Source organism: Thamnophis sirtalis, unplaced genomic scaffold (assembly GCF_051295495.1).
Source record: "Thamnophis sirtalis isolate CommonGarterSnake01/CBP01778 unplaced genomic scaffold, rThaSir2_p1.2 scaffold_2, whole genome shotgun sequence".
Lineage (NCBI taxonomy): Eukaryota > Metazoa > Chordata > Lepidosauria > Squamata > Natricidae > Thamnophis > Thamnophis sirtalis.
In genome coordinates, this window is record NW_028261382.1 from 9,493,342 (window position 1) to 9,519,452 (window position 26,111).

Here is a 26,111-nt window from a genome sequence, read left to right on the forward strand (position 1 = left end):
TTGTGGACTTCAACTCCCAGAGTTCCTCAGCCAGCTTTGCTGGCTGAGGAACTCTGGGAGTTGAAGTCCACAGGTCTTAAAGTTGCCAAGGTTGGAGACCACTGGTCTATGGAGATTCTCAGTCACCCAGGTTCATGGTTGTCCCAAAGGTGCTTTTTCAACAGGCAACTGGACTTTCTGGTTTTTCTTTGAAGACGTTTCGCTTCTCATCCAAGAAGCTTCACGGAATAGAATAGAATAGAATAGAAGCGTTGGAAGGGACCTTGGAGGTCTTCTAGTCCAACCTCCTGCTGAGGCAGGAAATCTTACACCACTTCAGACAAAGGGCAATCCAACATCTTCTTAAAGACTTCCAGTGTTGGGGCTTTCACAACTTCTGGAGGCAAGCTGTTCCACTGATTAATTGTTCTCACTGTCAGGAAATTTCTCTTTAGTTCTAAGTTGCTTCTCTTCTCGATTAGTTTCCACCCATTGCTTCTTGCTCTTGGATGAGAAGCGAAATGTCTTGAAAGAAAGAAAAAAACCCAGAAAGTCCAGTTTCGTCTTGAAAAAAGCACCTTTGGGATTTAATAAAGTAAGCCGCCTGACCTCACCGCGGCTTTGCAGAGCAACCCTAATCCGAGTCGGACAGGTAAGAAACAAAGGTGCCGGGGGTTGAAACAGCTGATCCCCCCCCCAATAGCTGCGCGGTGCGATTGCAACCGAGCCGGCCGCCTTTGCAAAACAGAACTGCGCTCTGCACACGCTCAGGAACCCAGGGCTTGTGCGCTCCGAGCCTGACCTCCGGATTGCTCCCTTCCTGCTCCGCGGCTCCTCCCTGTCCGGAGGCAGCTGCTGAAAAGAGCGGCTTTTATTTGTCTCCAGCGGCGGCCTCACCCCGGGCGGGTCGGACGGGGCGTATGCGGGTTCTTGCGCAAGGGACCGCGGCTTGGGCGCAGAGCAACAGGCGGGCTCAGCGGTTTCGGAGAAGCGAGCGGCGCTGGGCGGCTCTTCCTGGCAGGTGGGTTGAGAGTGGCCTTGGTTGAGGGGGAGGAAGAGGAGGAGGGGGTGGTGGTGGTGGTGGTTCAGGCGCAGAGGTCCTTCCCCGCACCGCCTTAGACTGGGTTCCCATCATCCTGGGCAGATGGAGCAGCCTCAGGAACTCCCTGTCAAAACTTCTGCGAGTTCCGCTTTCATTGCAAAAAAAAAAGAGAAAAAAAGGCGACTTGAAGCCGATTAGACTTCTAAACACTGACTAGGTGGCTCAGTGGTTGAGCTTGTCTTTCAGAAAGGTCGGCAGTTCGAATCCCTAGTACAGGTCTCCTGCGTGAGCAGGGAGTTGGACTAGATGACCTCCAAGGCCCCTTCCAACTCTGCTACTGTTACTAGACTCAAATCTGAGCTAGGGATCCGAGTTTGGTTTCTGCTGTCAGAGGCAAGCTTCATTTCCTGCCCCTGAGGCCCGTGGGAACTAACCTATGGATTACAGTGGTTAAGGATTACTTCCTAACAAAAAATATGGAAAGACAAAGATAACTGTTTTATACGAGTAGTTCAGTGGGACATTTATTTGAGGGATGAGATTGACTCACTTTCACCTTTCTGATTACTGTATCTCATCCCCTTTTGTGAAGTGTAACATTGATTTGATTAATTGATATAAGAAACTAGTCGGATTCAGTTTAAAGGCCTGCTTAATCCAGCAATTAGTTACTATCAGGTGTTCCTGAAAGGTCCGCGAGTTGAGTAAGGAAGTTGGGGTACATCTTGGATCTGCTTCCAATTGTGATATTTGATGGTAGACTGCTCCTGAGCATAAAGGCTTCATGGATCCGAGGGACACAAATCACATGTTGCTTATTGAAACATTTCACCCTAAACATACAGGTAATCCTCAAGTTATGATCACAGTTGGGACTGGAATTTTCATCCCTAAGCAAAGTCATCATTCATTGAGTCATCTCCAGTTTTAGGACCCTCTTTGACTCCGTTGTTAAATCCTTGTTAATTAAATCCGGCTTCCCCACTGACATTGCTTGTCAGAAGTCGGCATGGAAGTTTGAGTTGAGTTGAGTTGGAAGATGGCAACTCATGGAAGATGGCAAATGGTGATCATGTGACCTTGGGATGCTGCAACCCTCATTTATTAGCCAGATTCATTTTTAAGTGGAGATTTTAAAATCTCATACCCGATAGGAAAGGATTGAGGAACAACAGAAAGCATAATCTGCATAGGAAAGGGGAAAAAATGGAACAAGGAGAAGAGAAATGGTCTTCTCTCCAAAACTTGCAAAGAAGAGAAGGCGCTGAAGTCCACTTCTTTGATTTGAATTTAGCAACCAAATATTTGAATCCAGGGGTCACCTGGTTCAGAGTTCTGGATTACAGGCTGTCTGCAAGAAATTAGCATTTAGAATGTGTGTGTTTGTCTGAGAGAAAGATACAAGCAGAGAGAAAGGGGTAGTCGCCTTGTTCTGCATTGGCTTTTTGTCATTTTACTGCTTAACTTTGGTTTGGATAAAGACTTTTGTGATGAACGAAGCTTTGGGGCCGTTTAATATTCCTTGAGCAAACACCCTTGCTACAAAGATGACTTCAATTTGCTTTCCAAGCCATGTTTAGCTGAAGTTTGGCATCTCACAGTCATCATTTTTCTAACCTAAACAAATCACAGCCACCCCGGGAGAGGAAATCTCTCTCTGGGAATTTTCCATATTTCATAACTCGCTTACCAACATTAACTGTCTGTTGTTAGTTATATTTATGGCTGGTTGCATCACAAACCTCAGGAGCCTGCCTTAACTTTTTATGCCAGTTTCAGGAGGGTAAAATCTTCACCTGGTAGGTAGGGCCACCAACTGGGCAAATAAATAAATCCCCGAAAAAATTGTGATCAGCAAAAGCAGATAATGTGCATAGGTTAAGTCAAATTAAAATGTAATTGTAGGCAAAATGACATGATTGAAGTTTCAGGAAGCTGCCAAAACCGAGATCCAAATGGTTATTTACTCTGGAACCTTATGCCTAGAGAATGCCCCTCCTCCCCAGTTAAGATGGTAATCTCACCTTTGTAATTATTATTATTATTATTATGGTTCATTGCATAGTTAGCCAGCTGTCCAGACTGGATTTGTCATTTTTATCCATCGATTGATCCCTTACCAGAGATAGACAGATGTGGATGTTTGGTGTTGAAAGGATGTAAGCTGTCCTGAGTAAAGTTGCCTTTTGCAATTGACTGGTAGTGATTTTGTCAATGCCTTTGGTATTACTATTTTGGAGAACGCCTGGCTGTTTAGGGGGCCCCATGGTGAAGGAATGGAGGTTTAACTGTTCTTCCGAACATCCGCTGTCATGGGAGTGAGGCTTCTTCTGAAATTATGGTATGATGTTAATTACGGAATTCAGGTTTAGTAAGCCACTTGGTTACAGATTGGAGCAGCATGGAGGTTAAGATAAGTAAACCTCTTGTAAGATTTCAGTGTCCTTGCAGAGAGACCCAGAAGAAAATAGGTTCCTGTACTATCCAGATTGTCTGATGGTGTTTGTAGTCTGAAAAAGCAGTTGACACTGGTGGGGACAATCTGCAGATTAAAACCAGGAAGTTACCCAGAGACCAAGTTAAACCAGAGCTGCCATTTTGGGCATCTATAGAAAGACAGGCTACCTTGAAATTCCTTACTCTGTTGACTCATTGTGTACCGTAGATCGTGAGTAGAAGTTAGATCTTTGTTCCGTGCTATTTTTTTCATTGGAAGGAAATGGCTGTTTAATCATTAAGCCATCCTTACTCAAGTGGGAAGGTGATGGTTTCCATCACAATTTTGATAACGGAAAAGCTATTTACAAGGCAGTAGTGGTGATCTGGAGTGAACAGGGCTGGCATACAGATATCAGTGGCCATTGTTGGCAAACAGGTTGTCCTTCATTGTCTTTAAGATTAAGACAAGGTTGCATGAAACCCACCCTTGGTCTTCAAGCAACATACGGAGTCGTAAGGAGGATAGCATCAGATGCTGTTCATTTACTCTGCAAGAGGTAGACCTTTGCCATTATAAATAAAGGAGTGAATGTTTGCTTTCTGGGTTGAAAGCCACAGCAAGAAAACCTATTTATTCTACCTTAAATTAGTAGGTCAAAGTGTACTTGTGAAAAGTGGAAGATGGTTCACTATGCATACCTTGAACATTCATAATTGTGCATTATGAAATATATGTGTTCAGAGAGAGAGAGAGAGAGAGAGAGAGAGAGAGAGAGAGAGAGAGAGAGAGAGAGAGAGAGAGAGAGAGAGAGAGAGAGAGAGAGAGACAGAGAGAGAGAGAGAGACAGAGAGAGAGAGAGAGGGAGAGGGAGAGAACATCAGTCCAAGGAACATTGGACTGCCTTGCGTTACTTATAAATAAAGGTGGGATAGAAATCTAATAAAGAAGGAAAATAAATGTACATTGAGGTAAAAGGTAAAGGTTCCCCTCACACGTATGTGCTAGTCATTCCTAACTCTAGGGGGCGATGCTCATCTCTGTTTCAAAGCCGAAGAACCAGCGCTGTCCAAAGAAATCTCCGTGGTCATGTGGCCAGCATGACTAAGTGCCGAAGACGCACGGAACGCCGTTACCTTCCCACCAAAGTGATCCCTATTTTTTCTACTTGCATTTTTATATGCTTTCGAACTGCTAGGTTGGCAGAAGCTGGGACAAGTAACAGGAGCTCACTCTGTATGCGGCACTAGGGATTCGAACTGCCGAACTGCCAACCTTTCTAATCGACAAGCTCAGCCCATTGAGCCACTGTATCTCTTAAATGTACATTACATTTGTATTTATATTTATTTACATTTATATCCATTCTTTCCTATACGGGAGTCCCATTTCACTTCATACCAATAATCCTGTATTGAGCAGAATATATTTTTTAAAAACCTGACACCAAGACTTCCCATAGGCGATCCCAGACTTGAACTTTTGACTTCCCTATAAATTGTCCTACATCTGCTAAATCTGGCCTCTAACTCTCTGGATTAACCTCCTTCTACTCCTTGTCCCTTCATTATTCTTATCAGCAACAAGGAGGTGATTTTCTCCTGGAATGTGTGCATATGCTTAATCTTCAGCCTACAGCTTTGCAGGTGTAAAGAGTTATCCCAGAGCTATAATTGCACTCAACAATTAACTAAAGGGCCACCATCAGTGAGCTGTTGGACAGCATTACTTGGTCTGTATGTGGATGCTTGGGTGGTTTGTGGGCGGGGAATTTTTAGCGGTGGTGGGTGTTTGGGGATTGTCATGTGCGTTGGGCCTGGTCTCTGGGTGGTATGTGAATTTCGCTGTATGGGTTTACTGTGTATATACGTACAATGACAATAAATTATGATGATGTTAATCTTTGGTGAGATTCACAACCTTTGGGGCTGGTTGGTAGCTCAACAGCTCTAGTCCTAACCAAGGACCTAGGAACTGTTAAGGTAACGTTGGAGGATGTAAGCTGTTCCAAGTAGGGTGGGTTTTTTGTAGAATCAGAATATTCAAGTCCGATAAATTTAGAATTTCCAAACAGCGAGGTAGTCCGATTTCTTTTTCATAAACTTCAATTTGCAAAAACTTTGTGATTATTTCTTGCTGTTTATTTTCAATTCGCACATCTCCAGATTGCTATGTCAATGAACCATACTTTTTTTCTTTTCAACTATTGTTATGTCAGGTGTGTTGTAGGCCAGGTGCCTGTCAGTCTGAATTCTGAAGTCTCTAGAACCTTCTCAAGCTGATGTTCCCAGTGGTTTTTGCTGTACTCAAATCCAAACTTCTGGCACAATTTCCAGTGAATAATCTTAGTAACGCGGTCATGGCGTTGCAGGTAGTCAGTTTGTGAAATTTTGCTGCACCCACTGATCAACTGGTTTCATTCTCTAGAACCTTCTCAACCTGATGTTCCCAGTGGTTTTTGTTGTTGTTGTTGTTATTGTAGGTGTAAAGTGTCAAGTATGTCTCTCCCATTCAAGTCCTGCTTTGCTTCCAATTAAAGACCCTCCTCACCAAACTTTTGGATCTCAGAGACAACTAAATTCATAATTTTAAATCCCACGGACCACTGATATGAATTTTCTGAAAGGATAAATAGTATTGAGTGCAATACAAAAATGCAAATAATTTTTCTGCGGACCACCAACATTTTCTCATGGACCACTGGCTGGTGATCGCTGCTCCAGGCCCTCTTACCAAATGAGGCTTTTTAGGTATGTTAAAACCCAAAGTCTAGATGTACTTTACCAAAGCTGATTGCCAGGATTTTATTCTTGCCCTCAAAAGGCAAAGATTTTTCAGAAGGCCCGGGAAGGGAAATAGATCAATCTTCCTTAAGCTGGAACTCCTCAATCCAGTTCTTAAATTAATTGTATCCATGCCACTACAAACTCCACCCTTGCCAACATATAGGAGTTGCTTTCCACTTCTCCTAAACCAATTCCCCAAAAGGAATGACCGGTAGCTTCCCTTCCCACTTCTTTGGCCAGTTGTTCAGGAGTTAAAATAAATTAAACTGAATGTGTGGGAGGAAGAATATTTCTCAACCTCCTTTCTCAAAGTCTGGGTTGGGAAACGGGCACCACAAATCTTGTAGAAGAAAAGTGTCATAATATTGTTGCTGTAAGTTGTGAAGTCATGTCCGACCCATCGCAACTCCATGGATAACATTCCTCCAGGCCTTCCTGTCCTTTACCATCCTCTGGAGTTCATTGAAGCTCATTCCCTCTGCTTCAGTGACTCCATCCAGCCACCTCATTCTCTGCCGTCGCCTTAATATTTTGCCCTCAATCGTTCCCAGCATTCTGTTCTTCTCCAGGGAGTCCTTCCTTCTCATTAGATGGCCAAAGTATTTGAGTTTCATCTTCACGATCTGCACTTCTAAAGAGCAGTCAGGGTTGATCTCCTCTAGGACTGACCGGTTTGATCGCCTTGCAGTCCAAGGGACTTACGGGAATCTTCTCCAGCACCAGAGTTCAAAGCCCTCAATTCTTTGGCACTCAGCCTTCCTTATGATCCAACTTCCACAGCCATCCATTGCAACTGGAAAAACCATAGCCTTGACTATACACACTTTTGTTGGCAGGGTGATGTCTCTGCTTTTTAGTATGCTGTCTAGATTTGCCGTAGATTTCCTCCCTGGGAACAAGCGTCTTTTAATTTCTTGGCTACAGTCCCCATCTATGTCATAATATATTTGGTTGCATACCATCTGCATCTTCTGCATTGGGAGATGGAACAGCTTTACAAAATTTGAATTTCCACCTTATAATTGCTCTGCCTATGCTTCAGCCTTTATTGGAGGGTAATATAGCAAACTGTTGTTTCTTAAAAAGAAATTGTGACATGGGTCAGATCTGCAAAACAAAGGTACTTCAGTATTTGTGATCAGAATTAGCACTTCACTCGCAAGCTGACCTCAGGAGGATTCTCTCAGTTCAAGTCATATGAATATTTTTTATTAATATTCGTTCTGCACACCTCCATGGCCACATTTTGGGGACGGATGAGTCCATTTTAAAGAGCAGTTCGTTTATAATGCAATCCTGCAAACATTTTAACTGGGAATGTGAACATCTATGATTCTTTACTAGTGAACATCTATGATTCTTTAATAGAAAGTCCAGTTATCGGTTGATGTCCTTAGTTTCTCAATGTTAAAAAAAATCCATTTATGTCAGTTAAAATTAGAAAAGTTTCAAGTAGGAAAAAAAATGGGAAAGTTAAAACTCAATTGCTGGAGAGTAGAGCTAAAAAAAATTAAAGCATCTTTCCTGGGACAAAAAACTATTGAATTTGATATAGTGCAGAATCTGCATGAGCTTCATAAACAATGTCCTGAGAGACAATATTACTACCCATTTTCTTTTAAAAAGTAGGAACATTTGTAGTTTGCCAAAAGCAGCAAACATACCCCACATTCTTTTACAGCTGCTCAAAACATTAAATGCTGCATTCCCCGACCAGATTAATGTTGTTTGTGAGCAATAAAATACAGATGGAACCAAAATAATTTCTTAGAATGGGTGTCAAAACAGTTTTTAAATCATTTTAATAACATATCTGGTATTGGAATAGCATAGTAAAATTTCTGATTGCTGCCTGTCAACATAAAAACGGCCTTTCCTATCTAAATTTAAACTACTATAATTATCAGAGGAAGAATGATGAAAAGAAAATAACAACAATGACTGAGTCACAGTTTGAAACCAAAGTATTGATGTCACATACTGAACGTTAAGACCGTATCTTTGGGGACCTTCTTTCAGCTTCTTTATTCAGCTCTTTAGTAGAATAAGATAAAGAATGAAAATTACATTTGCAGGGGGAAAAAGTCACCTTTTTGATGTTCCACCTCTTTCTCTAGAACTTTGCAAGTTGATGCTCTCCAAAGATGGCCACTGTTGGGTTGATGTCCTCCTGTGCATGTGCTCGTTCCCTGGTACCTTTACTTAGGTTGGGGATCCCCAAAACATGTTCCTCCCAGTTACACACGACAGCCACGTCCGCTTCAAAAGATTACTACGAGGTGCTGGTGCTTGGTGGAGGCTCCGGGGGGATCACGATGAGTGCCCGGATGAAACGGAAAGTAGGAGCTGACAATGTGGCTGTGGTGGAACCCCAGGAGGTAAATCCTGAATTCTTGAATTCTGAAATGTTGGGATTTTGGAGGCATTATGCAAAATATATAAAGTATAGTATTATAAATTGTTAAAGTAGAATGGTCGTGTCCCACATGTGAAGAAAGGCCACCTTTTCTGATATCTTCTTTAAATCTGGACTTTTTGAAGGACCTTCTCTCAATTTAAAAAATTAACAATGAATTTGTGTCTGTTCTTTAATGAATTCTGATACAGAGGGGGGGGGGGAATCAAACTTATTAATGAGCAAGTACAAAGTGTGACTCGTGTCACAGTTGTGATCAAAGCTACAGGCACTGACGTTTCACTTGGAAGAAAAAACCCTAAAGTTTTGGCATCTACTGTTAAAGAGTGGGATTGTGCAGTTGTTCTGTTCTGTAATGTGGAAGTAGTCCACATTATTCTTTGCTCTGTTCTATTATACATCTTTCACCTTAATCTGTACTTCAAAAGATCTGGAAAAGAATCCAGATTGAGTAAAGCAGTACCAGACCAAATAAAGACATTTAGAAGGAAATTCCCACTACAAGAGATGAAGAGGAAACGAAAGGACAGACCTGGAAGGACCATTTCTTCATGGAATGACACGATGTAATTTGTATGTAGCAGTTAGCAAGAAAAAAAATAGGGGTTGGTTGTATCTCAGAAGGAATATGGACATCCTGCCAAGTGCATTATAATCTAGAACCACTCCACTGAGATCCCTTTGTCATAAAAATAAGCAAGAATTGTAAGGTCTAGAACAGTGGCACCCCAATCTTTTGGGCACCAGGGACGGTTCTGTGGAGAAAGGTTTTTCTGCAGACCACAGTGGGTGTGGTTTTGTGAGTTGCCCACATCCCATTGCTGGGGCTTCACCTATTTGTGCATCCCAGTTACTGGCATGCCCTGGACCAGTGCCAGGCTACAGACCAGGGGTTGGGAACCCATGATATAGAACAGTGTTCTCTAACCTCAACAATTTTAACATGCATGGCCTTCAACTCCCAGAATTCGATTGAATTGTCTTTGCAAAATCTTTCAGATCTTAAGATGCTTTCTGCATTTCCTCCTTGACAACCGTGTGTGTCAAACTCTTCCCCACAAGGGGGAAAATGTTATATATTCATTGCACAACAGCATTCCACAATCTATCAGTTTTTGCAGGCTTCATATTTTTTGTGGTTCATGCAATATGCTTAGACATTTGTCATAGTTTATAAAGTATAACTTGGTTTGCACATTGTGCTTAGCTTAAATTGAGGAGCCACATTATATCTTAGCATGGCATTTTAATCTATCGGTTCTTCCTCTAGGTCAGCTTTCTCTAATCTGTGCCTTCCAGATGTGCTGAAATTACAACTCTTCAAGTAAAGGCAGAAAGATAATTTGAACATTTGTGGGACACTAGCCAGTTTAATTATATGGCTGCATATAATTAACACATACACACACACACTGAGCTTGTCAATCAGAAAGGTTGGCAGTTCAGCAATTCAAATTCCTAGCGCCGTGTAACGGAGTGAGCTCCCATTACTTGCCTCAGCTTCTGCCAACCTAGCAGTTCGAAAGCATGTAAAAATGCAAGTAAAAAAATAGGAACCACCTTTGGTGGGAAGGTCCGTGCACCTTCGGCATTTAGTCATGCCGGCCACATGACCACGGAGACATCTTTGGACAGTGCTGGCTCTTCGGCTTTGAAATGGAGATGAGCATTGCCCCCTAGAGTCGGGAACGACTAGCTCATATGTGCAAGGGGAACCTTTACCTTTTACTATATATTGTTTTTAGCTCTGGAAAATAGTTATTTTCTAATGTGTTAAACCTAAAAGGTGAAATATAAGTTTGTTTAAATAAAACCAGCAAACAAGAGGTAAATTATTTAATTTCCCCCATATCTGTACATGTAACTTAAGGGTAAACCTTTTCCCAGATCTGTGCAACTAAAATGGACTTAGAACTTTATTTGTCAATCAACAATAAAACACACCTTTTTTTAAAGGAAGGAACATCTAAAAAGCAGTTTGTGAGACCTGTTATTTTCATGCACAAGGGTAATGACCCACTGGATGTAGTATACTGCTGGAAATATGTAAAGTAATAAACATGGGCGTGAGTATCATATGGAGATATCAAAGTACTTTTAGAGCATACGTGCAGCTTCTCCATTCAGGATTCAGGATTGCATAAAACAGTAGACTACAATTTTTACCACTGATGATCAGAATGCTAATGAGGATAGTGGTGGAAGGAAGGATTTATACTTTATTTATTCTCCGCTATCCTATCAGAGCTGAAGAAGCTTCTTGGATGAGAAGCAAAATGTCTTCAAAGAAAAACAAGTCCAAGTTGCCTCCTGAAAAAAAGCAACTTTGGGAAAACCATGACCTGGATGACTGAGAATCTCTACAGACTTTTAACAGTTTGATATCTTGTACAAAACCAAGCGCTCTAAGAAAATAACTACAAAATTCGTTTGTAAAACCCATTGCTAGAAAAATCAGGTGAAGGCCACTCAGTTATATAAGGAACTAGGCAATATTCTAAAGCAATAATTCTCAATCTTTTCTTTACCATGAACCCCCTTTTGTGGCCATGAACCATGGCTACGCACCTCCAAGACTTAACATCAAGACTTAGGCGTTCCGTGTAAGGTGCACGGAATGCCGTACCTTCCCACCAAAGGTGGTCCCTATTTTTCTACTTGCATATTTACGTGCTTTTGAACTGCTAGGTTGGCAGAAGCTGGGAAAAGTAACAGGAGCTCACTCTGTTATGCGACGTTAGGGATTCGTACCACTGAACAGCCAACCTTTCTGATAAAAAAGCTCAGCATTTTAGCCACTGAGCCACCATGTCCCTAAATCATAACATTCCCTCAAATCTTCTTACATGTTGTCAGGGGTCTGTGGATCACAGGTTATGAACCACTGTTCTTTGGCAGCTTTTTCCCAACAGAGAAATGGTCCAGATATATTGAATGTATGTCTTTCAAAAATCTCATTTAATATAATCAAGGGAAGTTCTTGAACCTGATTGGCCAAATCTCTCTAGAAAAGTATCAGCTGTCTGATTTCGCATGTTCATTTCTGTTCTTCTTATGCTTTGCTGGCAGCTTTTATTCCCAATTATTTCTTGCAGAAACACTATTATCAACCTATTTGGACTTTAGTTGGAGCTGGGGCAAAACAGCTGGCCACTTCAGGGCGTGCGACAGCCAGTGTTATTCCTTCAGGGGTAAAGTGGATCCAGTCCAAGGTGGAAAAGTTGGATCCAGACAACAACTGTGTCTATTTGGGGAATAATCAAAAGGTAGGTCGCCCATTGGAACTTGCTGATTTATCTGCTTGATTAAAACTTACTTGCTTTGACAATTGATAGAGCTTGGATACATGAGATTTAGTCTTTAGTTTGAATGGGTTGCTCATCTACATGAGAAATATTTAATACATAAATTGAATAGTTCTGTCATCTCTTCTCATGTTTTTTTGAACTTCTAAAAAAACCTACATGATGCTATTTATTTAGTTTGGCATTATTCTTGCCTGCAATATTCCATGAGGATAGAAGAGACTGATAGAGACAGCATTTTGAGACCAATTGTCTGTTTGAATAAACCTTGGATCCTGTTTACAATCATTGTTGTTGTTATTTGCAAAGTCACATCCGACCCATTGCGACCCCATGGACAACATTCCTCCAGGCCTTCCTGTCCCTTACCATCCCCCGGAGTCCGTTTAAGCTCACACCGACTGCTTCAGTGACTCCATCCAGCCACCTCCTTCTCTGTCGTCCCCTTCTTCTCTGGCCCTCAATCCTTCCCAGCATGAGGCTCTTCTCCAGGGAGTCCTTCCTTCTCATTAGGTGGCCAACGTATTTGAGTTTCACCTTCAGGATCTGGCCTTCTAAAGAGCAGTCAGGGTTGATCTCCTCTAGGACTGACCAGTTGGATGGCCTTGCAGTCCAAGGGACTCGCAGGAGTCTTCTCCAGCACCAGAGTTCAAAGGCCTCCATTCTTTGGCGTTCAGGCTTCCTTATGGTCCAACTTTCACAGCCATCCATTGCAACTGGGGAAACCAGAGCCTTGCCTAGACACACTTTTGTTGGCAGGGTGATGTCTCTGCTGTTTAGTATGCTGTCTAGATTTGCTGTGGCTTTCCTCCCCAGGAGCGTCTTTTAAATTCTTGGCTGCAGTCCCCATCAGAGCCAAGGTGGCGCAGTGGTTAAATGCAGCACTGCAAGCTACTGCTAGATCAGCAGTTCAGCGGTTCAAATCCCACCGGCTCAGGGTTGACTCAGCCTTCCATCCTTCCGAGGTGGGTAAAATGAGGACCCAGATTGTTGGGGGCAATATGCTGACTCTCTGTAAACCGCTTAGAGAGGGCTGAAAGCCCTATGAAGCGGTATATAAGTCTACTGCTATTGCTATTGCGGTCATCTTGGAGCCCAGGAAAATAAAATCTGTCACTACCTCCATTTCTTCCCCACCTATTTACCAGGAATTGAGAGGGCCAGATGTCATGATCTTAGTTTTCTTAATGTTGAGTTTCAAGCCAACTTTTGCACCCCCCTCCTTCATCCGCATCAAGAGGCTCTTTAGTTCCTCTTCACTTTCTGCCATTAGAGTGGTGTCATCTGCATATCTGAGGCTGTTGATAACGTTTAAGATAATAGTTTTCTTCTTTCTTTTACAGGTATCTTACAAGTATTTGATTGTTGCTCTCGGGCTGCAGCTGAATTATGAAAAGGTATTTTATTTAAGATCTGATTGTGTGAACAGCTGGGTTAGCATTTTCTCTACCGATAGGAAGCAAGGCTCAGGGACTTTCATGTTCCTTGCATGAAAGGCCCCAAATTCTGAGCACAAATTCTGAGAAATAGCACTGCGTCTTTCCCACAAGGAGGCACTCTGTGGAAATTGTGCAACCGAGGTTGTGCAACAGTAGAAGAAATCCTTTAGAGATCTCTAGTGCTTTATCAGGAAATTGAATGCATCCAGGGACACGTACCATGTTGTTGTGAAATGAGCTTGTTTTAATGGTGGACACAGAAACACAAAGATAATCACTACTTGGCCAATTTGGGAGGCTGTGTTTGTATATCCCGGTTCCCCCAAAATAAGCCCCCCCGGATAATAAGCCCAATTGGGTTTTTGAGCACATGCGCTAAAATAGGGCCTCCCCTAAAATATTTAAATGCATGCACAGCCAGTCCCCGCCCTTTCCTGGGGGAAGGAGGGGAGAATATGCCCCACATGCACCTGCCATCCACAGAGAATGGCCTCGCGGAGGCCGCTCCTGTAAATCCTACCTACTGCGCCCCTTCTCTTAGTGGCAGCCGCAAAAAGAGCGGCAGGCCCAGCGACATTAGGGCTGGCAAGAGTGTGCCAGAAACAGAGACAGAACTGATCCGCAGGCCGAGGTTAAGGGGGGCCTCCTGCACCTCAAAAATAATAAGACCTCCCCGAAAATAAGGCCAAGCACTTATTTTGGGGGTGAAAAGAAAATAAGACCCTGTCTTATTTTCGGGGAAACACGATATCAAGATTATTTTTTTTCTTTAAGGATGCTAGGCTATAATTCAGTGCTGGAAAAGAGTTTATTGATCTTTATTCTGGGTTCATCTACTAAAATAAAAAAAGATAGAAAGAAGATGGATGAAGAAGATGAAACCCAAAGCCAAACTTTTTTAATTCGTGTATTTATCCAAATCATGCTCCCTTCTAAATTGGAATACATGATAGCTAAGTGAACTTCTTAATCTCTCTTAGTCATAAATCTCTCCTGTTAATTCAGCCAACCGTTTACGCTAAATGTAAGCCAATGCCAGTTTTACCCTTTATCTAATAGAGATGTGATGATTTCATCTGAGTATTTTGCAAATATTTACACATCAAGATAATATTCAGAAATCAAATTCAGTGTGAATGGAGTATCTCTGGGATATGATCTTGTCTGTAGGGGAATCTGAGCAGATATGACTCCACAATATGCTAAACTTCAATTTAAGCTTACTCTGGGTGTAGTATGTTGTGTGAACTCTGCTGTTGTGGTTTGTAGATGTTGTGCGTGTTGCGTGAACTGAAACCACAGGTGGCTTACTCAAGAAAGCACTGCTAAAGGAACTATGGCTAAGATGATTAGGGAGGCCAGGATGGTATGCTTGGAATTAAACAGATTCCCTGAAAGTAAACAGCCCGCATGTTTAATCCGGTGAAATATTATCCTGCTAATTTTGTCTTATTACAGATCAAAGGCTTGCCTGAGGGTTTTAAGTTTCCTAAAATTGGTTCCAATTATTCCATTCACACAGTGGAGAAAACCTGGAAAGCTCTGCAGGATTTCCAGGAAGGAAATGCCATTTTCACCTTTCCAAACACTCCGGTGAAATGTGCAGGGGCGCCACAAAAAATCATGTATCTGACAGAAGCCTACTTGAGAAAGGTACGTGTCAGCCACTGTACAACTACCCTGAGCCGAGATGGCGCAGTGGTTAGGGTGGAGTACTGCAGGCCACTTCAGCTGACTGTTATCTGCAGTTCAGCGGTTCTAATCTCACCGGCTCAAGGTTGACTCAGCCTTCCATCCTTCCGAGGTGGGTGAAATGAGGACCCAGACTGTGGGGGCGATATGCTGACTCTGTAAACCGCTTAGCAATAGCAATAGCAGTAGACTTATATACCGCTTCATAGGCCTTTCAGGCCTCTCTAAGCGGTTTACAGAGAGTCAGCATATCGCCCCCAACAATCTGGGTCCTCATTTTACCCACCTCGGAAGGATGGAAGGCTGAGTCAACCCTGAGCCGGTGAGATTTGAACCGCTGACCTGCTGATCTAGCAGTAGCCTGCAGTGCTGCATTTAACCACTGCGCCACCTTGGCTTAGAGAGGGCTGAAAGCCCTATGAAGTGGTATATAAGTCTAACTGCTATTGCTATTGGTTGCCTAAACAAGCAACAAAAAGTTATTGAAAGTGCACTTATCCTAATTTAAACTGCAGCTAGAATATAAGCTTAAAGTATGGGTAGTTTTAGAGTGCTCCTCCGATTGAAGACATACAAGCAATTTTGTTAAATCGACAGGACCAACTAGTTAAATTGGCATAAATTTGCACATAGAAATTAAAATTGTAGCATTAAGCATATCCAACGTATTGATACAGACATCAAATTTAAGTCTTTGGATTCAGTTTAGTTCTGTATGTATCGTGAATCCCGTTACTGCAAGTGTAAACTGTGTTTTGTTAGGTGCTGATCGCCTAAAAAGTTGGGTGCATCATTTACTGTGGTTTCTTCAAAAGCTGTTAGCTTAAATCTTTTTGGGCGGGCTATATAAACCCAGTTATGGTTAATCAACAATAGATAAGGATTCTTACTTTGGGCAGCGGGTTGGTCTAGGCTAGGGGTCCTCCAAGGTTCCTTCTAGCCCTATGATTCTATGGCTATTCCGGCAGGCCTGGGGCTGTTGACCTCATTGTTGAGGTCCAGCCCCGATCGTAACGAATGTATGTGTGTAGATTTTAACCTGTTTTATTTTTATTTTTTTCTTTTATTATTTCTTTTTTTCCTTCGTTGTAAGCCGCCCGGAGTCCTCCGGGATTGGGCGGCCTATAAATTGTATAAATAAAAATAAATAAAATAAAATAAATTACGGTACAGACAAGAACAAGAAATTGAGTGTTTTTTTTCAAGTATTTCAAGAATACTTCACTCTTTCTTCTCATTTTCCCTAGACTGGAAAACGGTCCAAAGCCAATATCATATTCAATACATCTCTTGGAGCGATATTTGGTGTTAAGAAGTATGCGGATGCTCTGCTAAAGATTATCAAAGAAAGAGATATTACAGTGAACTACAAATGGAACCTTGTGGAAGTCCGAGCAGATAAGCAGGAAGCCGTATTTGAGAACTTGGACAAACCTGGGGAAACGCAAGTTTATCGGGTGAGCAAATGGAATTTTTCAGTGAATTTCCCAACTATTAATTTCCCGTTCATGGTTTAGGCTGCTTGTCTGTTTAGAACTGGCAGCGGGAGTGTGGATGGAGAATTAGGATGAGCCTTTTTAAAGCATACCCACGCAGCACTATCCATCCTTATGCGGTAAAGAATTTAAAGAGGCAGGAAGATTACCGATAGTTCTTGGTGAATGGTTTTAATTCAAGGCAGCCATTCGATGAAACATCACACAGCTTCATCACTTAGCAATAGAAGTTTCTGTAGTCCCTTTGCAGCTATTCGTTCAGGACAACACTCTCCTGTCCTCTCACCTTTTAACTTACACCACCCATCTGCCTTTTCATTTTTGCCAAATTGCTTTGCTGCCCCCAACTGACCTCCGCCATTATTTTTCCTCCCATTGCTGACCACTCATGCTCAGCCTGACCCTATACAAAGCAACTGCTGGCTGCCTTTGGCCTTCTCTCTGCAGTTAGGATGCCAAGAGCTCTAACTGATCACTTCAAGGAGCCAATGGCAAGGACCCAGATTGTTGGAGGCAATGTGCTAACCCTGTAAACCGCTTAGAGAGGGCTGTAAAGCTCTGTGAAGCGGTATACAAGTCTAAGTGCTATTGCTATCCAATGGTAAATACTATTCGTTCAGCGCTGCTTTTAAGTTCAAATAATTGCTGAACAAATGGCTGTTAAGCAACAAGTTCCTGTAAGCTGGTGTAGAAGAAAGGACCGAACCGAGAAGAGACAGTTCCTCAGTTGTTTGGTGGTTTTCTTGCAGACGTTTCATTACCAAACTAGGTAACAACATCAGGCACTTGTGATGTTACCTACTTGGTAATGAGACGTCTGCAAGAAAACCTTGGAGAACACCAAGGACTCTTCGGTTCAGCCCGGAGATTCAAATATTGTCTTCTAACTGAATCTCGTTTTTTCCCCTCTGCTCTCCAGTATGAAATGCTTCATGTCACTCCACCCATGGGCCCTCCTGACGTCCTGTTAAACAGTCCAGTTTCTGACGTCGCTGGATGGGTGGATGTAAACAAGGAGACCCTGCAGCATGTGAAATACCCAAATGTTTTTGGGATTGGAGACTGCACCAACCTCCCTACATCCAAGACTGCTGCAGCTGTAGGTGAGATTAATTTCTAGGTACCGTACTTGCATTTTGGTCTCCTTGTTGCAGGACCAAAAAGCCAGTTTTAAACGTTGGGTCGCATCTCCTTGTGCCTGAAAGTATTTGATATGGTCATCATAGAGACCCCAATTAGGATTCAATACAAGGTGTTTTTCTATGGAATAGTAGGGAAAGAGAGGGCCTCAAAGCCCAGTCACCAATCTCAGCAGCTCATGTAAATGTCTATGTTATTAGTACAGTGTTTCTCAACCTTGGTGACTTTAAGACCTGTGGACTTCGACTCCCAGAATCCCCCAGCCAGCTGTGCTGGCTGGGGGATTCTGGGAGTCAAAGTCCACAGGACTTAAAGTCTCCATGGTTGAGAAACACTGTATTAGTAGCTATCCAATTTGAATGCTCTTGGGAACATTCCCAACATGACCCCAAAAAACCTGCCACCAACCTCAAAGAGTTAAGCCACCTTAAAAAAATTATAACTCTCTTTTCTCAGCAGAAAAATGAGACAAAATAAAACATTTTTTCTCTTCCACAGCTGGCCAGTGTGGTGTACTTGATAAAACCATTTCATGTATCATGAAAGGCAAAACTCCTACTAAGAAGGTAACTTTTCCTGAAAAGGAACAATATATTTTCTTTTCATTGGGAAATGGGTTTTTTATGTTGGGGAAATATTTGTATTTGCAATGCAACAAACACGCTAAAAATTTTAACTCATTTATATGGTTTTATATACCTCTCCAACCAGCATTATAAAGCTGACAGCAAAATAACACCAGAAATTTCTTTCCAGGGCTTCTAATTTTGGAAACTGGGTTCACCCAGTGACAATGAATTATGAGATTAAAAAGAGAAAAATAATTTCTTCACACAGTACATTAAACTCTGCAATCCCTTAAATTTAAGAAGGGTTACCAGTTTGAATGACTTTAAAAGGGGGTTAGACAAATTCATGGAGCATGAAGCTCCTTAAAGGATAATATGTAATATCCTGAATGTTTTTCCTGTCCTAAAAGGCATGTTTTTAATGTTTTATAGTATGATGGATATACTTCCTGTCCTCTGATAACCAACTACAACCGAGCAATCCTGGCTGAGTTTGATTACAATGCTCAGCCTTTAGAAACATTTCCATTCGACCAGAGCAAAGAGAGGCTGACAAGTTTTCATATGAAGGCTAATGTGATGCCCTATCTGTATTGGTATGGACTTCTGAAGTAAGTATTCTACATTCATACTATGTAGGGGTTAAGGGGAACAGGCTCCCAGAAAAGTACATTGAATTCTGCATTTATTTATTGCATCGATAGGTAGGCTTAATTTGAGCAGTGCCATTCATTTAAAAAAAAAAAAAACCCTGGATAAGAGTAAAGAAAATATGAATGCTATGAGATAGATTGAACCATAGTCTGTCAGTCTTATATGTCTATCCATCCAGTGCAAACTTTAACTGTTAATGTCCTATCTCTTCCTGTGCCTATTTTAACTTTGGCCACTTCCTGCAAGAATAAACAACGGTGTCCCTTAATTTTTTCATACATAAACATCAACTGAATTTCCAGAAGTTATTAGCTTTGTCTGTTCCACCAAAATAGTTTGCAGCATTTCCTTATTTCAGTGTGGGAAATCTTACTGTAATGTTTAATTTCCATGCTTCCTTTGATTCTATTGTAACGAGCAGCAATGTTTACTCTTGACATAGTGCTACATTTTAATTTCAGGAAATATTTCACAAGTCTAAATTCCCTGTGAAGGTATAAATCTTTTTTTCCCCCCCTTCCTTTCTCACAGGGGATATTGGGGTGGCCCAGGTCTATTGAGGAAAATATTTCATCTTGGGTTGAAGTAATCGTTGAAATCATCTTCTGCCAGCTACAAACCATGTAACACTTTTAATAATAACAAAAAAGCCGTCAGAAATTAATAAAATAACTTCTCTGTAGGAATGCAGCCTTCAGAGTCCTCTGCACCTTAAAACATAGGTACAGTTTTTCCTTATTTCTGCACTTACAAGTAGCAAATATTGTCCAGTAAGCACACAGCCAGCTGCTATATTTTTAGCAATGCCAGGTTGACAGAATTAGCTTCTGTAAGCTTCAATATCTGCAGCTGTGGATGTGTAACCTAAAATGACCTTATCTCGCCTTTACATGTTTTTTTTAAAAAAAATAATCTGTTGACTGAGTGCTTTAAGTACAAAATATGTTGCTAACCGACACATCAAGAGCCCCTTGCTTTGTTTTAAACAGAAGCCACGTGTTTCTTCATTACTAAACGGAAAACACTCCGACCGTCCCCAATTGAATGCCGTCCCCAATTGAATTTCACGTTGTTTTAGTCAAGGTTTCCTATGCCAGACCTTTTTCGACTATGATGTCTCTGCTCAATTGATAGCACTGTTTCTCAATGGTTGGTGAAGGGTCATAGCTCAATGGACAGATAAGAACTTTGCAAAGAGAAGGGACTGCTGCTTCAGTACCCAACAGAATAACTTTGAAAAAGTCAGGTAGCTGGAGACTTCAGAAAATTCTCTTTTCCTGACTTGGTAGGGTCCTATCCAGATGAATAAAAGGATGCCCCTGTTGTCATAATGCAGCTTTCTGAAAACTGCATTAAGCAAAAAAAAAAAAAAAAAAAAGCACAATTCCCACAAAGATACAATAAAAAGTAATAGTTGTGTTTTAATCAAGGCCAGATTTTAGATCTTTACAATCAGGATTTAGACAAAGTCATCTTTTAAGTCAGCATACACATATGTTAAAACACGGTTACTGAAGAAATATCTTCTCAGGAGCGTCCTACCCATTTGTTTATCGCTGTTCAGAAGGGGGGGAATAAAAGAGTATGGTGAATGGGTATTGCACATTTTTGTAAATACAGCAAAACCATCATCCTAGTCTCATAGACCCAGAAGGTGCATTGAAGTCAATAGCACTGTGTTCCCGTAAAGTTTTGGAATTCATGGTAAAGGGAACCTTTTATTAGAAGTGTAACTTCAAATGGTTCCTAAATGACCGTTTGGTAAACGAGGACTACCTTCATCGTAACTTTTTCATAATGTCTTTTTAAGGAGTACATACAAAACAGAAAAATATATTTCCAAAATGCGAACAAGCCACTGTACTTTTGAAGTTCTGTGGAACCATTTCAAATTAGCTTGGTAAAACAAAAACCCAAAATATTTTAAGTGCCGCGGGGTTTCAAACGAAGCGAAAGCAGAGGGATCCCAAAGTGATCTTATGGAATGAGCAAGGAGACTGCTGTCACCTTCTGTACAATTCTCCTTCCCAGCAGTTTGCAAGCATAACATAAGCTAAAGTTTCCCAACCCACCACCCATGTCCCAGTATTGCCCATTCCACCAGCTCCCCAATGCCACCCTTTCTGCGGCTCTTCTAGGATGCAACTACTGAAAATACCAGTTCCCTTATTGTATACTTAACGGTTTCATGACTAGGCAGCAACCTATTCTGTTCCCCAATCCTATCACTTTCCCTTCCCTCCCCAGTCACTAACGGCCTTGATCTTTTCCAAATTCTGTATCAAACTACTGTTTTGGAACCATCACTTTTTGATCTATGTCCAAAACAATTCCTTCTTTATCAGCAAGCCTTTGAAAAGTACAGTAAGGGCTAAATTTTTACATTTGTAATCAATGCTCCCCCCCCCACCCAAAAAAAAGTTGGTAGGATTTTGTTGTATGTAATAATCTGCATATGATTTGCTCCCAAGCTTTTAAGTAAAATACATACCTGCATGTGAATCAGTTCTTCTAAATTGTTCTGGATGTGATTGTAAACAGTGTCAAAAAGTTCCTCCCTTGATTTTGTCCCATCCAAATGAACTGGAATATAAGCAGCACCATTTGAAAACAAGAACAATTTTGCTGAGCTCGGTATTATTTTTCATTAGGTGAAATAAAGCTATATATTGTAGCTTGTTATTACAAGTTTAGTAAATGGCAGCTTGTTCAAACTATACTTTATTTAAAACCATGGCTATTAATAAAGCTACTAACTTTCACTAAATAAAACAGAGTCCAGACAACTAAGAAAAACTATTCTGACTTTCTGACTCAAGCAATCCTTATCCCTTCCATTTTCAGTCTATGGGTAGAATTGCAAAGTAAACCATAAGCAAAATTATGAACCGTTACAGTTTAAGTGGAAAAAAAAAATTTTTTTTTGTAGCAGCAACTTGTTACATTTGCAGACAACTCTGGGGATGTTATTGAAAGACCTACTTTTTGAAACACAATTGTCCAACTTAGTAATACAAGAAAATCAAATTCAAAAGGGGCTTCCAAAATCCAGTTGGACTTACCAACATCGACATTAAGGTTTTTCATCACCTTCTTATGTTTGATGTACATGGGCCAGACATGACCATCAAATAATCCAGGTGGATCTGGGACGGTGTAATTCCTTGAACTAGAGAAAGAAAAACATCCATTTGAATTTGAGTTGTTTATGTAGATCTTTTAAAGCCATCCAGTCCTTCCAGATATCCACCTCTAAACACAAGCTTTTCATGTCATGGACTTACCTTCTCCTCCTCTTACATTCTTCATAAGGGATAGAAAGAAAATACCGGGCATCAAAAATATCGATCAGGGGTCTGAAAAGTAGGAAAATCTCTCTCAAGTTTTGTTACATAACAAAACACAAGGCTAGGCAAAGTCCCATCTTGTGCATTATCATATTTTTAACCATGTCTGTAAGTTTCTGGGAAAATACCCACCAGAAAATAAAGCCTTCCCCATAAGGGAGACATATTGACTCTGGTATAGCTCAAACTATTTACATATCCATTCTCTTACAAATCACTAAATGCTTTTTCCAAAACCATATTAAGTCAGCGTCCAGTATCAATCACAACTGCACTTACATACCAAGTTAAACCATTAGTTGTTTCTGCATTCTGGCTGGGGAATTCTGGGAATTGAAGTCCACACATCCTAAAGTTGCCAAGTTTGAGAAACAATACCCTATCTACTCTCTAAATAATCCTGGATATTTTAGGTTGCACCTATATTATTTGCTTGTGGGTTGTTGTTTTTTTTGGGGGGGGAGGGGTTTCTTCATTCAGTACAAATAAACTTCTAGGGATTTCTTACCTACCTAAGCCTCTTCTTCCTAGTTTACACCCGGTAATACATCGGTTATCAGCTATGGGTTAAATGAAACCAAACCAAACATTCCCTCAAGAAAGTGCTCCTCCTGCATGCTTCTTTCTATATATAATCTGAGAGCACCGGAACTAGTAAAATTTATCTAATCGCCACCTGCTCTCATGTATTTTGTACAATCAAAACGGTTCACACCACGCCTGTTGCATTATCTGTCAAATACTTGCTAAGAATAAACAAGTGTTAGCAGGTACTTGATTAGATACCGAAAGCTGGGACGGCCCTTAAAATATCTGAGACTTTTATTTGCCAGCAAAAATATGACAGAAATACCAGGACCTATAGAACATTCTACTATTGGAAGCTGCTGTCTTGACTTCAGTTACCTATAAGTATAAAGTAAAAATCCTTCCACAATCAGAATATGAATAGTGTCGTCATCTTCCTCTATGGTGCTGGTATCAAGGGTATTAATGCCATGGGATCGTTCAAACTTGATAGGATTTTTCCTCCAGGCACTGATGGTATTCATCATTGCATCCATATCCAAAGCACTGATAACTTAAGGCAAAAGAACAGAAATGTTAGCTCCAAAGGGAGAGACAAACTATTACAAAATATCATGATCTCAGCTGATGATCAAACTTGCATTCTTATTTTTTTTTCTCTTCACGGACTAGTTCTGTGACAGAACTAAAGGTTTTGTAAATAGTTACTACATTGATATAAATAGAACTTACCATCGTACTGTTTGAATCCATCTTCAACCGGTATCTCATCTTGGGGCTGAAACAGAACAGAAAACTGTCTGCAAAGCTAGTCACAGATTTCCTGAGGCTACTTTTAAGAAGAGCAAGATGAATAAAACCATTTTTAAACTGACTCCCTGGTAATTCAATGCTCATATTAAAAGATGATAGCTGGACTTTCAATAACTTACATAAAACAGGGTCACAAGGCAATAAGTGACTTAACCCTTTATCTCATCACTAACAAATACACACCTATCCTACTTTCAAAACAGTAGAGTCATGCCAACTGTATATTAGGATCTTATCCAGTAACTACAGAAAATCTTTATGTCCCAACCCTCCAGAAGTAAACTGATATATGACAAAAACACATTAAAGGGAGGACCAATACTTAAGACTTAGCAGAACGCTAGAACTCCATGTAGTTCATAAGATGGGAAAAACAAAAGATGTAAAATATGAGACAGAGTTCCATTAATCGTGATTCTGCAAACATGTGGAATTCGGAGTATTGATACGATGAAAAAGGATTGGAGAAAAGTATGAAAAGATTGAGACAATCTGCAAAGATGGGCAAAAACTTTGTCTGAAGATATTCAGTTGGAGGCAAATTATACTTCGCTATGCATCTAAAAAAGCATCCTAACATCCAAGGAGGGTTTAGTACAAAGTAAGCAAAAAAGGGGATATTTCTTAATGTGCCATCTGGCCATTTTCTCTGTTGTCTAAGCTAAGTGTATGCATTTGAAAGGAGTTATGAGCAAGCAATCAGAATCCTTAGTCTCTTGCTAAAAAACTGAATTTATTGCCTCTATATCATTTATTCAGTAGATACTTGCAAAGGTGCAGGAACAATTCTGCCTTAAATTATCCTGACTCAGCTCTGTCATAGCAGTTCCCCATCAATTACATGGGCAGAATATTAAGATTTTAATTGTACTGAGACGTCACAAAGAGTAAAAGTTCACATGCTAACAATCCGGACATTCCCAAAGATATCCTTTATCCACCCATTCCAGTCAGGAAGAGGAACTGCTATCATGGCCTTTGGGGTGCCTGACAAAAATCAAAGGGGAGGAAAAGCAAACAAACTAATTTTCCCGACCCACCTTAAAGAAGTCGTCTTGATGGACCACACTGCAGTTGGGCAGCGACTGCGTGAGTTTGTTGGTCAAGGTGGTCTTGCCCCCATTCGTGATCCTATAACGGGAATTTCAGACGTGATGGGTATTATCAGCAAACGCAGGGAATCAAAACGTTTGTAGATTACAAAAACTCCACTTAGGATGGAGAAATTTGAAGATGGGTGGAAATGAGAGGGATTGGCCCATCAAAACGGTTTCCAGGATTGAAGGTACATCAGATTCAGATCTCCCAACTCCTGATTCACACTGGGCTCTCTCATACCATCTCTCTAATCCTTTTCCTTGGGGAGGAAAATAAGCAAAAGAATAACTGGTTGGCACCCTCCTTTTCCCCCCCGAAATGTCTAGAATGGCATCGGGCAGGGGTCCCCAAACTTGGCAACTCTTAAGACTTGTGGACTTCAACTCCCAGAAGTTGGAAGTCCACAAGTCTTAAGGTTTGAAGACCTCTGGCATAGAGGCTGCTGCTTGAGCAGGGGGTTGGTCTAGAAGACCTCTTAAGGTCCCTTCGAACACGGTTATTCTATTAAAACAGCCAACCCACCAGCTCTCAAAACGGAACAAGAGGTGGCTGCACCATCTGCTTATAGATTGCATTAGATCATCCATGGAAAAGGAGGAAGGGGAAGCAGGAAAACCCCTCCCATTTTTAAGCGCCACTTGAGAGTTAATACATTTTTTCTTAAAAAGGGAAAGGAAAGAAAGGAAGGAAGGAAGGAATAGTGCAGGCTGGAGGCGGGGGAGAGGACAACCAAAGGCACCCAGGAATATCACGGCGCCTGCCAGGAAAAAGCAGCAGCTGCGGCGGCGGCACCAACAGCTGCAAAGCGCAGAATGGGATCCCCGCACGTGGACGTCCTCCCCACTGCGCAGGCGCGAGAGCACCCCGCGCCCAACCCCCCGTTCCCCCCCTCGTCCTTCTCCTCACCCGCCGATGCCGAGGATGACTTTCATGGTGTCGCGAGCGCGCTGGCCTCACAGAGGGTCCCGCGGGAGAGTCCGGCGATGGAAGAGGAGGAGAAGAACCGGGAGGGGGAAAAAAAAAGAGCCACGAGCGTCAACTGCCGAGGGGAGCCATAGCGGCGAAGACAACGGCGACGAGGGAGGAAAGCCGACCACGCTCCCGCCAAGCCTTCAGACGAAAGAAGGCGCCGCAATCGCCGCGCGGGTCTTTTCCCCCGCCTACTGCCCGCCTTCTGGCGCGCTTGAACGCCCGCTCATTGGTGCCGGGTGCCGCCAATCGACGGGCCTCAAAGCGCCGGCTTTCCCTCTCCCCTCCGCACCTCTTCTCCCCCTCCCATCAAGTATTGGCATCCAATAAAGGACTGGAAACGGGTGGCAGTCCCGCTCCGATTGGTCGGTTTAGCTGTTGGCCCCGCCTCCCTCTCGTAC

At 41.7% G+C, this 26,111-nt stretch overlaps 2 protein-coding genes across 4 annotated transcripts; one reads left to right on the forward strand and one right to left on the reverse strand.

The window, feature by feature from the left end:
* Window positions 1–850: 850 nt before the first annotated feature.
* On the forward strand, window positions 851–21,361 carry SQOR (sulfide quinone oxidoreductase). Of its 3 annotated transcripts, none has more exons than XM_087704232.1 (10): window positions 851–1,000; window positions 8,362–8,622; window positions 11,756–11,926; window positions 13,309–13,362; window positions 14,863–15,057; window positions 16,344–16,553; window positions 17,512–17,695; window positions 18,231–18,298; window positions 18,734–18,912; window positions 19,487–21,361. In XM_087704232.1, the coding sequence occupies exons 2-10, from the start codon at window positions 8,389–8,391 to the stop codon at window positions 19,542–19,544; spliced, it is 1,353 nt and encodes a 450-aa protein (XP_087560358.1). In that variant the 5' UTR covers window positions 851–1,000; window positions 8,362–8,388; the 3' UTR covers window positions 19,545–21,361. The 3 variants fall into 3 exon arrangements, with proteins under 3 accessions (XP_087560358.1, XP_087560360.1, XP_087560359.1); XM_087704233.1 differs by lacking the exon at window positions 851–1,000 and adding an exon at window positions 5,307–5,829; XM_087704234.1 differs by lacking the exons at window positions 11,756–11,926; window positions 13,309–13,362.
* On the reverse strand, window positions 20,352–25,871 carry NMRK2 (nicotinamide riboside kinase 2). Its single transcript, XM_014059421.2, has 8 exons — window positions 25,648–25,871; window positions 24,684–24,774; window positions 23,563–23,608; window positions 23,209–23,383; window positions 22,240–22,311; window positions 22,018–22,124; window positions 21,447–21,538; window positions 20,352–20,511 (listed from the first exon to the last, which is right to left on the reverse strand). Exons 1-8 carry the CDS (start codon window positions 25,671–25,673, stop codon window positions 20,506–20,508), a joined length of 615 nt encoding a protein of 204 aa, XP_013914896.2. The 5' UTR covers window positions 25,674–25,871; the 3' UTR covers window positions 20,352–20,505.
* Window positions 25,872–26,111: the final 240 nt, after the last annotated feature.